Source organism: Leucoraja erinacea, chromosome 22 (genome assembly GCF_028641065.1).
Source record: "Leucoraja erinacea ecotype New England chromosome 22, Leri_hhj_1, whole genome shotgun sequence".
Classification (NCBI taxonomy): domain Eukaryota; kingdom Metazoa; phylum Chordata; class Chondrichthyes; order Rajiformes; family Rajidae; genus Leucoraja; species Leucoraja erinaceus.
This window is the reverse complement of record NC_073398.1, coordinates 23,907,769-23,920,896: the sequence shown is the minus strand read 5'-3', so window position 1 is coordinate 23,920,896 and position 13,128 is coordinate 23,907,769. Positions and strand designations below refer to the sequence as shown.

The 13,128-nt window shown below is 42.3% G+C and overlaps 1 protein-coding gene across 1 annotated transcript in view; it reads left to right on the top strand.

The window, feature by feature from the left end:
- The window catches only part of reln (reelin), a 253,257-nt gene that overhangs the window by 116,435 nt on the left and 123,694 nt on the right, over positions 1-13,128 (top strand). Inside the window, exons 17-19 of the mRNA XM_055653596.1 lie at positions 1,881-1,947; positions 4,244-4,477; positions 9,427-9,588. Of these exons, the coding sequence (XP_055509571.1) occupies positions 1,881-1,947; positions 4,244-4,477; positions 9,427-9,588 (463 nt within the window). The remainder of the gene's footprint in view (positions 1-1,880; positions 1,948-4,243; positions 4,478-9,426; positions 9,589-13,128) is intronic.

The window sequence follows — 13,128 nt, the reverse complement described above, 5'->3', positions numbered from 1 at the left end:
TTATGTGCAAAAATATATTTAATCTGAGGAACGGGAGTGCCAGGTACCAACAGCGAGAGAGAGGGGGCAGATGCGAGTGGGAGATGGGGAGAGACTGGACCGGCGGAGAGACATTCTCGGCTGTTGCGTACACAGACCCGTGCCTCATCCGCAGCCAGGATCGAACACGGGCGCCACAAGCGCTGCCGAACTACCACTGGACCGTCCCCGTCCCCCTCTCCCCCTCCCCGACTGTCCCATCCCCACCCGGGGGGCATGCAGAGACGTCCGTGGTGACCCCTGACCGACGGGACACCGGGCTGGAACTGCGGCTGCCCCAGGCCCACAGCCAGCGCGGAGAAGAAGCGTTGACCCCACCTCGACTCCGCCTGCCCCGCCGGGCCATATACGACAGCCCCGGACCGACGGGACACCGGCCCTGAGCAGTGGCGGCCCCAGTCGCGCAACTAGCGCGGCGAAGAAGCGCCAACTCCAGCCCAACCCCGCTCCAATTCCCGAGGAACCCGCACCTCCAGTCCCACCCAGCGGCCACTGGCCAACCCCCCCCCCCCCCCCCCCCCCGCCCCGCGCCATCGAAAGCCGAGCATCAGCCATCAACGTGGACACACACAAAATGCTGCAGCAACTCAGTGGGACAGGCAGCATCCCTGGAGAAAAGGAATGGGTGACTTTTCGGGTCGAGCCCTTTCTCCAGAGATGTTGCCTGACCCGCCGAGCCATCGCATCACCCATGTGCATCCCCACCGATGACCGGCGCTCGGTCCGCGCTGGCACCAAGGGGGCCAACCGACAGCCACTGGACAAGGCAAGAGGCGCAGCCGACGGTCCCCGGCCAGCCAAGGATCGAAACGTTTCGGGTCGAAACGTTGCCTATTTTCTTCGCTCTATAGATGCTGCCTCACCCGCTATTTTCTCCAGCATTTTTGTCTACCTTCGAAAGTTTAACCAGCCTGTTCAAATCCAATGTGAACTTTCCAACCTACCCTCCACACTGCACATTCTCCTCATTTCCTTCTATCCAAGAAGGTTGTTTAGATTGGAATATAAGGGCTGTTTCAAATTGGTTGACCACATAACTTGTAATTTGTGTCAATCAATATCGAATTTGAATAGCTGTGACTCAGGCTAATGCCAGGGATTTTATAATTAATAGGTTCGTTCCAGGCTTTCTTGCTTTTTCTAGGCCGGTGCTGCATTGAGTCAATAATTTAAATAGATACAATTGTGGATTTGTGCAGCCTGCAGTACACTGTGCTGACATATTTGACGGATAAATGTATTTATAAATCATATTGAAATTAATACGCAGGTCCGTACACACACAGTAGCTCAGCTGGCGAGAATGTTTATCCTGAATGACCCATGACCTGGGCATGCGCTGTTGAAATACCGAACTCACTTATTGGCCCAGGTCTGCACTGTCAGCAACCACGGTCTGAATCCCATGAGCAAAGACTTTTAACTCGGCCAACAACAATCTCAGATTCTGAGATGCTGTGCTCAGAACATGCTGTGTTGGTCAATTAGCAATCTTTGGCTGGGCTTCACCAATGGGAGGCAGTAGAAATCTTCAGGGTGACAGGCTGGTAACTGGAGAAAATCACAAGTTAAAGAGAAGCCTGACAATTACATTCCCAATCAAGCTGCGAATGGTGGCTGATAAGATTGACAGCAACCAAATCATTGTGCACTCTTCCATTGCTAAATTCTTGATATATTTAACAAGACCGTTAGAATGAGGACAACATCTAATGCCCTTTTTATTCATGGCAATGTTAATCCTCTGTATCATAGGATTGAATGACCAGTAAGTTATTTTGTAAACTGTCTCTAACCCAAGTGGATATTACAGTGATCTAATCTGTTTATTTCTCTCCCAGTCTACATTGGTCCAGCCTGTTACAAACTGTGCTCTGGTCGAGGTCGATGTACTACTAATGGATGCAAGTAAGATCACATTTTCATTATTCTTCATTATTTCAGGTTTTTATCTGCAAAAAAGAAAACATTTTTACTGACCTATTTTCTTTGATCATTAACCTTGCCTCATTTTTCCCAATCTACCAGCACTATTGCATGTACAAGAAAACAGATGTGTTTGTTTATCTAGGATGTCACCACTAACCCAGCACAGTGGTTTTTCAGTGAGCTTCCTAAAAATAATGTTAAGCTAATGATCCTGAATTATTTCACGTCACCTTTAATACATTAAAATGGTTAATCAACTTCCGAGGCAACTGCCTGAGCTAAAATTGTGTAACAAGAAATTTTATCAATATATTTAACATGAGCTGGACTCAGAAGTAAATCGGGAAACTTGACATCTTAGTCATACAGTACAAATAACTAATGTGATTAGATAGGAGGCCTGTGAATTGGGTCAAAGCTTGTAAGTACAGATCTTTTGGAATTCCAGTAATCTTTATGTTTTGTTTGAGTAAGAACCTTGACTATTCTAAACATTGACAGTACAGGGAAAAGCCCAGGGGTTTCCTTGAACTTGGCCCGGTGCTAGATGTTCAACAGTTGGACGCAGATATCTTCACTACGGCTACCAGACCTGAGATTGGGCTGGACCTTTGAAGATTTTGGACCACTGTAGAATAGTGATGGGTGAGGATGAGACTATGTACGATGTTTGCTGAGAAGACGGGGGGGGGGGGGGGGGGGGGGGTGGGGGGGGGGGAGGGGGGGACGCACCTAAAAAACATTAACTCAGTTTATCCTATCAACAGTGTTTCGTGACTTGCTGAGAGTTTCTCGCTTTTTTCTGTTTTCATTTTAGATTTCCAATTTTATGGATTTTTATTTTCTAATCTTTTACTTACTTTATTAATTTTATTGAACATATTAAAAAATACAAACACAAATAAACTTGTAAGCAATAAAAAAAAAAGAAAATAAAACACAAAGGAAAACAAACAAATAAGTAACTCAAATAATACAAATAATATTGTTCATGTTCAAAAGGGGTAAGAAGATGTTCGAAAACATTTCTGGTCCTACCCCCTCTTATTTTCTATACATTTTCATGGAAAAATAAAGTAATGGGAACAAATGGACCCAAAATCTGTTGAACAGTCCACAAACAAGAAATAACCAACCAGAAAAGAAAATCACTGGTCCAGCTCATAACCATTCAATCTTTTGTTTCTGAGTGTGTTTTTAGTTTGAATAGAGTCTTACATTTTTTCAGCTCATCATGGCAGTTATTCCAGATACTAACACCCTTTGCTGTAACACAATGGAGTTTTGCATTAGTTCTTCTTGCCGGTTTTTCGAATATGTAGGTTCCTCTCAGGTTGTGTTTGCTTTCTCTCCGTTGGAACAACCCCTGGATATTACAAGGCAATTGCTGATTAGCTGCTTTGAACATAATTTGGATAGTTTTGTAATCTGTCAGATCTTGAAATTTTATTGTTTTTAGTCTGATAAATAATGGTTTTGTTGAGTGTCTGTAGGTGGTTTTATGTATAATTCGTATTGCTCTTTTTTGGATCTAAATGCAGAGAAGGAGAAATAGTTCAATTTCTTTCTACAATTCAAGCCAATGATCTCTCATTGGAACCAGCTCTAACAAACTGAAACAATAACTGTTTGGCCCCACAGATGATTACTGGACTGCTGAGTGTTTCCAGTATTTTCTGTTCTCTGTCCCTTACTGATTCTTACAAATCCTACGCCAGTCAACATAGAGTCTGGGTGTAAACTAGTATAGCTGATTTCCAATTCAAAGGCTCAGATTTAAGTGACCAGATTCAACCAATAGCACAGCCACTAAAAATTGCAATAATTCAAAGGAACCATTAACCCTGTTTATGAATCGCGATAATTTAAATCTTCTTGCATATGGCGTGCACAGCCTAAAGTTGTAGATCAAGGGTAGGCATCCAGGCCAGGACAGCATTGGTTACTGGGTGAATGGCTTTGATGCCACCAGGGAAAAGCCTCAGTGGGCAGTCATTCACGATGTGTGGGATGGTCTGGTCTGGATGTCCGCAGTCGCAAGCAGGGCTGTCTGTCAACCTTCACATGGTCCACCCTGTTTCGACTAATGCAATCAACCCAATGTGCACAAACAAATAATTTAAATGAACCCACATCCTATCCATTGCATGATGCTGATATTGGGAAAGCTATTTTCATTAACCATATCGATCAATAATTACTCTAAATATCAAGTAATATAATGGTGTCGTCAAAGGTTTATGGTTATTGTTTTGACTTTTTTATTTGCTTTCAGATGTGACCCAGGATTTTCAGGGCCTGGATGTGACATGGCTTCCCAAACCTACCCTACCATCATTTCTGAGAGTTTCAGCAGCTCCCGGCTCTCTTCCTACCACAATTTCCATTCAATCCGTGGTGCAGAACTTGGCTTTGGTTGTGGTGTCCTCTCTAGTGGCAAAGCTCTGGTGTTCAACAAAGAGGGAAGGCGTGAGCTCATTACTTCTTTTCTTGACAGTACTTTAGCCAGGTAAATGCACAGTATTTAACTGAAATATGACTTTAAAGGGGTTGCCCCACAGTGTGCATTTACATGTATAGGAAGGAAGAAGTATCTCGACCCGAAAAGTCACCCATTCCTTCTCTACGGAGATGCTGCCTGACCCACTGAGTTACTCCAGCATTTTGATTCTACCAAGGAACTGCAGATGCTGGTTTCTACTGAAGATAGCCGCAAAGTGCTAGAGTAACTGAGCGGTTCAGGAGGCATCCCTGGAGAAAAAGACGGGTAATGTTTCGGGTCGGAAGAAGGTTTCCATCTTTCTCCAGAGATGCTGCCTGACCTGCTGAGTTACTCCAGCACTTTGTGTCTATCTGGTGTACATTTACATGCTGTCTCCAGGTAACAAATGGATTCTGTATTTGTGGACATCCATAAGTCGATTTTGTCCATAATTCGGGAACCACACAAAAATCACTTGATATGGCAATCATAGCTCGACAGTATTGTAATGGATGGCATCAAAAGAACATAGGACTGAAAAGGAAGAACAATTAGTGAACAGAGAGAGGAAGCTACGGTGCCCTCTATAATGTTTGGGTAAAGACCCATCATTTATTTATTTGCCTCGGTTCTCCACAATTTGAGATTTGTAATACAAAAAAAAACAAATATTGTTAAAGTGCATTTTTATACATTTTGGTTTCACCATGTTGAAATTACTGCAGTGTTTATACATAGTTCCCCCATTTCAGGGCACCATAATGTTTGAGACACAGCAATGTCATTTAAATGAAAGTAGTCATGTTTAGTATTTTGTTGCATTTCCTTTGCATGCAATGACTGCTTGAAGTCTGCGATTCATGGACATCACCAGTTGCTGGGTGTCTTCTCTGGTGATGCTCTGGTGATGTATTGCAGCCATCTTTAGCTTATGCTTGTTTGGGGGGTTAGTCCCTTCAGTTTTCTCTTCAGCATATAAAAGGCATGCTCAATTGGGTTCAGGTCGGGTGATTGACTTGGTCACTCAAGAATTTACCATTTTTTAGCTTTGAAAAACTCCTTTGTTGCTTTAGTAGTATGTTTGGGATCATTGTCGTGCTGTAGAATAAATGGACGGCCAATGAGTTTTGAGGCATTTCTTTGAACGAGAAGATAGGAAGTGTCTATACACTTCAGAATTCATTATGCTACTACCATCAGCAGTTGTATCATCAATGAAGATAAGTGAGCCAGTACCTTCAGCAGCCATACATGCCCAGGCTATAACACCCCCACCACAGTGTTTCACAGATGAGGTGGTATGCTTTGGATCTTGTGCAGTTCCTTCTCTCCTCCATACTTTGCTCTTGCCATCACTCTGATATAAGTTAATCTTCGTCTCATCTGTCCACAAGACTCTTTTACCAGAACTGTTGCTTGTTTTTTAGTACTTCTTGGCAACTTGGTCCTCATGTTTATAAACAGCAATAAAAATGTCCAATGGTGATGGAAAGATTGGAGGAAAGAATAGGTGCTGAGAGCTCTCTTATACCTGCATTAAGGAGGCAATTATTACACACCTGAGCTATTACAAACACCTGTGAAGCCATGTGTCCTAAACATTCTGGTGCCCTGAAGTGGGGGGACTATGTATAAACACAGCTGTAATTTCTACATGGTGAAACCAAAATGTATAAAAATGGCCTTTTATAAAATCTGACAATGTGCACTTTAACCACATGTGATTTTTTTTCTATTACAAATCACAAATTGTGGAGTACAGAGACAAATAAATAAATGATGGGTCTTTGTCCAAAATATTATGGAGGGCAACAGTGGTTCTGTAAATGTGGGAATGAAAGTATTTATGTATGCCAGACTTTAAATTTAACGTTGGAGCTTATTTCGATGGACGGGTGATAATAAGTTGGATGTTTGTAACCTTGAACTGCACATACACTGTGAGATACATATCATCATACACAAATCTTCTATAGGGAGATCGTTGAGCCCAAATTCATCTGACTTTGAATTCCTGCCGGATGCAATGCCCAATTTGTTGTTAAATAGCTGGCAGACAGCGTGACAGAGTGGTGAATTTTGCACAATCTCTAAAGCCTGCTTTATGGGCTTGCTAGTAGACTGAGGATCAAGCTGCTTTAGTCTAATCCTGAGTAACGAGTATTGTTCAATTTGTTTGAAAGCCCTATTTTCCGTCCTCATGGAAATTTTCTGTCAATATCGTGTTCTTTACCTCAAGAAAGAAAAAGACTGATGAAGATCCCAGATGTCCTTCATTGAGAAGCATGCAGGGCTGGTCTAATACTGGTGAAGAGTTTTCTGTTCAACATGCTATGGAGCCTAGGGGCCCATTTACAAATATCAATACTCCCATTAAGCTCTTAAATTGCTAAAACCATTAGATTCCGGTGTTCTGATTTAGAATTTATCCACCAATAGGAATTCAACAATTTCCAAATCTCCAGGCCCACAAAATTCAAACAGTATCAGTGCAAATAAAACTGAATTGCCTGGCTATAGGCTATATATTGAACAGTGTTTCAATGTCTTAAAGTGTTGAATGTAATTTACAGTTTATAACAAATAGGAATTGCAATTTCCTTCAAAATAACATAGCGGCAAGCAAATATTTCAAATCTAGGATAGAAACGTAGGAAATACTGTAGATGCATGAGGGGGCCATTTGGCCCTTCGAGCCAGCACCGCCATTCATTGTGATCATGGCTGATCATCCACAATCAACAATCTGTGTCTGCCTTCTCCCCAGATCCCTTGATTCCACTCGCCCCTAAAGCTCTATCTAACTCTCTTTTAAATTCATCCAGTGAATTGGCCTTTACTGCCTTCTGTGGCAGAGAATCCCACAAATTTACAACTCCCTGGGTGAAAAAGCATTTTTCTCATCTCAGTTTTAAATGGCCTCCCCTTTATTCTTAGACTGTGGCTCCTGGTTCTGGTGCTGTTACAGCAAAGGAGAATGCATGGAAAATTCTACAGATTAGAACAGCAAATTCACGCTAGAGATTAATTTGACCTAATACATTTGTGGTCTCTGATTATATGCCATAATTTCTCTCTGCTGCAAGAGATGGCATGTGACGAGTAAATCTACTGCATAGCTGGGCATCTGTAAGAACCACTGCATGGATTTGTTCCAAGTCATTTCAGCCAAAAGGAGCTGAAGAGTATTCTGCAGTTGAATGAATGTACTGTAAGTCTCAAATAATACATGCACAAGCAGGGAAAACCTGCAATTAGATTTACTATATAGTGCATGATGAAATTACTCCAGAATGTGCCACTGCTGTTGATAGCAGGAAGACAATTGTAATGCCTTGCATATCAGTCGCAATCAGTCAGTTTGTTGAGAGAACACAGGCAGAATTTATGCGAGATAGATTCTTCACCACCTAAATCTCCACAAACTGCCTCCTTGTCATTCCTTTGAACATACTGGTGGTGAGTGGCAGCCTCCTTTAGACTCTTGAGTAATTTCAGAAGAAAATGTATTTTGCTGATTACCAAAACATCAGTTATGAGGCTACAAAGAACAGAGAGACAAATACCACGGGGATCAGTATTATCAACATAAAAGTTTGAATTCTTTAAAGAAATAATCAACATTATGATCTAGAAACTAACAGCTTTCCATATGATAAAAATACAAGTGGATTTGACAAAAACATTTGAACAAACAAGGAGCAGCCCAACCTAATTACCCAGCTGATGCAATCAGTCTCCAGGATCGAAATCCTCCAATCCGGCCAATCCTGGTGAATCTCCTCTATGCCTTCTCCTTATAAGATTGAAGAGATTCGTACATCGTCGAATACTCTATTGAACCTCAACAGGTGTGTGATAGAGAACATACTGACTGGTTTAGGAGCATTATTGTCACGTATACTGTGGTACAGTGAAAAGCTTTGTTTTGCATGCTATCCAAACAGATCAGATATATCATACATAAATACAATCAAGTCAAACTCCAGTACAATTGATAGAGAAATTGATGCTGAGGTGGGGTTATGGTTAGTGTTGTGCAGTGTTCAAGAGCCTGGTGGTTACTAGGAAGAAGTGTTCTTGAACCTGGAGGTGATAGTTTTCAGGCTCCTGTACCACCTTCTCGATGGTAGCAGCATGAAGAGAGCGGACCAAGATATTGTTGGTGTTTGATGACATTGGCTGTCTTTTTCAGAGTGGCTTCTATATAAACCTTCAATAGAGGGGTGGGTGGTCATTACCCATGATCGTCTGGGCAATGTCTACCACTTTCTGCAGCCTCCTTCATTCCTGTGCGTTTGAATTACCGAACCAGGCCATGAATGCAGCCAGTCAGTATCATCCCTACTGTACACCAGTCGAGGTTCAATAGAGTATTCGGTGACATGCCAAATTTCTTCAATCTTATAAGGAGAGAGTGGAGAGGAGATTCACGAGGATGTTGTCTGAATTGATGGACTGGGTGGGCTGTGCTTGTTTTCCCCGGAGCCAAGGAGGCTGCGGATGTCCCTGATATAAGTGTATAAAATTCTATGAGGCATAGTTAGAGTGGATAACCAGAATCTTTTTTTTAACAAACTTACTACATTCTCCTTGTAAGTTCTCATCCAAATTGTTGATATAGGTGACAAATAGGAGTGGACCTAGCACCGATCCCTGAGGTACATCGTTAGTTAAAGGTCTCCAGTCCGATAAGCCACCACATTCCACCACCACATTCCCTTTCATCATTACCTTATTTATGATGGTGCCCATTTGCCACATTATCACCATTGAAGTTTAAAAGCACGTGGAACGAATGAGATTCCCTGTGAAATATGTTCAATGGGTAATTACGATACTAATTACTAAAGTAATACTAAACTCTTAATTGTAGCTTCGTTCCTGCCCAAGGTACCACATTTCAATGCAGGCTTTGAATGATGGGCTTATTTAAGGTGTTAATTATTCTGCCTCAAAATCTTATTATTTTCCAGATTCCTCCAGTTCACTCTTCGCCTGGGTAGTAAATATGTTCTGAGCACATGCAAGCCTCCAGACCAGCCAGGAGAAGGAGTTCTTCTGCACTTTTCAGCTGACAATGGAATTACATGGAACCTGCTGCAACATTATTCCCACCTGAATTACCACGAGCCACGGTAAGGCGTCAATCTCCTGGATCTCCCCACCCAACAGTGACTTTTACCAGGCATTTAAGATGGCCATCACCTCACCATCACCTTCTCAAAGTGAATTATAGATGAACTTTTCTCTGAATTAATGTCAAAGAATAGATGATAGTTTTTCATAACTTTGAAATTATTGCATTGGGATGATGTCATGGGAATGGCCTTGCTTCCCGCTCATTTTAGCTCCGTTGTACTTCTTTGCTTTAATTTTTATACTGTCCCTGACGTCCCTTGTCAGCCTTGGTTGTCCCTTTCTCCCCTTGGAATCTTTCTTCCTCCTAGGAATGAACTGATCCTGCACCTTCTGTATTATTCCTAGAAACACCTGCCATTTCTGTTCCACTGTCATCCCTGCTAGTGTATCTTTCCAGTCAACTTTGACCAGCTCCTCCCTCATGGCCCCATAGTCCTCTTTATTCAACTGCAACAATGAGACCCCCAATCTACCCATCTCCCTCTCCAATTGCAGAAGGGAGAGAGAGAAGAGAGAGAGAGAGAGAGAGAGAGAGAGAATGGGGAGCGAGAGAGAGAATGGGGAGAGAGATAGAATGTGGAGAGACAGAGAAGGGAGAGAGGAACGATGGCACGTTATAACCCTCAGCCGTCCCATTCTGACCGCCGCCGAACCCCCCCACCACACCATTGCACCCTTCTTCACGGCGGCCCAGTGATGTCTCAGCTCTGACAATTCGAGCGATCTAACCGGTAACAACACTAAGAGCAGCCCCGGGTCGCCGAGCTCCCCGACTTGAATCAAGCTCACTTGAAAAATCAGGCGGTGGGCCTGATGTGTCCCGCGGCCATATTTTGGAGACTCCTGCCTTACATGAACTAAACTAAAATGTACAGAAGTACAAAAATTGATGACTTTATTATTGTGATAATTATAGATCTATTTTTTAAAAAATTTGATAGCTTTCTAATTTACCGACAAAGTCTACCTTCCCAAGTGGTGTATCTATGATCTTTGGTCAGCGCCGCCGCTGCTGAAGCGAGCTAACGTGGAGAGAGAGTGAGGTAGCGTCAATTACGTTGTCTGTGCCTATATAATTGACGCTCGCTCTTCCTCCACTGGGCTCAAGACACGCCCCCTTGTGAGGCAGACGTGATCGCTGCCTCCCCTGGAGCTTTTTCAATGCAGTTTTATGTGAGACCAACGAGCACAAATTTAATATCTTTATATGTGAAATACGTTACCTGGACTATGGAAGGTAAGGACATGTAATGAAGGGGTTTACACACATTGCTTTAGTGACTTACATAGAGATAGTAACAGGCACACACTTATTGCCCGCGCTCCATCCAGTTTCTGAGGGGTTGCGCAATCAGAGGGGAGGCTCAGCTCGCCGCTGCCTCACCTCTCATCTCTTCATGTATTTGCAGCAGAGCTGCGCAAACTTTGCGATTTTTACTATAAAAAATTATTCGATTCATATGGAAATTACATTTATAACACGGATCAGTGGAAAAATCTTTATATTTATTTTATTTTATTATTATTTTTCTTTACTTTTCTTAACAGCTATTTTCATTGGGAGTATGACGGGTGAGGCTCTGCCTCCCCTGACCACACGTCCCTGGTATGTGTATATATATCCCTTTTAAATCATTTTGATTATCCCGGCAGATGTATTTGGTGTCATTAATGGCATCTTTCCAGATGCAAATGACTCTTCACTCAACAGAATGGTGCCATTGAAATAGCGGAAATAACAAAGTTATTTCAGGAAGTTTAATTTCATTTTCCCTGCCACTTTTTTTATAATGGCGACGTTCCCTCTAGTCTTACAGTCTAGGTGAAGGGTGTCCACCCGAAACATTGACTGTTCATTTCCCTCCACAGATGTGCCTGACCTCCTTGAGTTCCTCCAGCAGCTCTCCTTTTTTTGTTACAGATTTTAGCACCTGCAGTCTCTTGTGCCTTCATTTTGTTTTTCTCTTGGCAAAGAAATCTGGTTATCCATATTTAATATTGATGAAGTGGATATGTCTGAATCTCATGCAATGTTGGTGTTATTTAGACAGCTGAGATTTATCAGAAGGTGGAAGTGTTTGATGATATGAATGTTAGAGGTTGAGGCCAATGGACTAACTCACCTGACTTGGCACGTGCCTGCTGGATAGTATCACACTGAGGTAAAATATGGCATCAAGAGGGAGAAATTATGCAGGTATTTGGCAGTCTTCAGAAGACAGAGCAAATTGCAGGATGAAAGCTCACAATAATGTGTTTGTGCAGCATTAACTAAGTTAAGCAGTGTGGCAATGTGATTTTCAAACATCCAGTTGAGGGATAACTCTTCAATTTGTCTGTCCTAAAATATGTGCCATTAAATGAAACCAGATTAATAGTTCTTTCCTGTCCAAACTCGCGGCATGGCAGGTTTCATATGGTTCGTAGATGAGGTGACACTGACATGAAATATGTGAGCTCGAGTAGGTAATTACGAAATTCCTTGGCAAGAGGTAACCTTATCGCCATCTATTATTTTTTAAACTATCAATAACTATAGGATGTTGATCAGCTCTGCGGCACTCAAACAGGTGTTATTAATTAACACGTTGCCATGGAGACAATGGAGTTGAAAGCAATCTTGTGTGTGGAGCCCTTAGCAATGTTACAGGATTTTAGTTTGCTGTGCTTTTTTTTCAGGGATTCAGGTGTGTGGAATGATTTTAGCTTAATTAAACAGAATTACAGATGACTGTTGTGCTTGCCCAAGGCCTCTAAAATATCCCAAAAGTCTCGCTCACTCACTCTCCAGCTTCCTTTGGTCCTTTGATGATTGTTTTCCTTTCTAATTATGCGTGGGTGTCATTGACGAGTTGGAACAACCTCGAGTTGACAAACAGGACAGGATCTTTGCAGGCTGGAGCTGCCTGCTGGGCCAGTTGGCTGCCATTGCCAAGTATCTCCACTGTTTGAGGTCTGTCCACAGTGCCCATTGTGACTAGAGCGGCAGCTGTGCCAGGTTTCATAACTGTTCCCCAGCTGTGTCAAGCCCCCTGGTTTTGCCAATTGCACTATTTTTGTGGTGCGTGCCACCTGTCTTAGAGACACCACTGCCAGCTGAATAAAGCATACTCTGAGTTTGACGCTAGAATCATGCTCCTCCCTGCATTTGTAATTAACCCAGAATAACTCCCTGGCCCCTTAAATATGTGATTGGATTTCATATTGCTTCCATATTCCTTTTAATTTATTACTAAAGTTTTAATCAATTAAAACAATCCTAAGGAAGTCTAATGTTTCTTTCATTACTTTTTTTTTCAAAAGTTGTTTTAAAGGATATTTACTATCGAGTAACTTCAGTCTTTTTTCTACTTAATGTAAATTGTGTGCAAATCAGCCACCCTGACCACTGTGTAGCTGTTCGGCTTCTGGTTTCAGTCAATTATTTTCTTGTCAGGACATAATTTCTGCTAAGAAGACCATTTTGTTTGACTATGCGGCACGGTGACACAATAGTAGAGTTGCTTACTTACAGTGCCAGATACCCGGGTTCAATC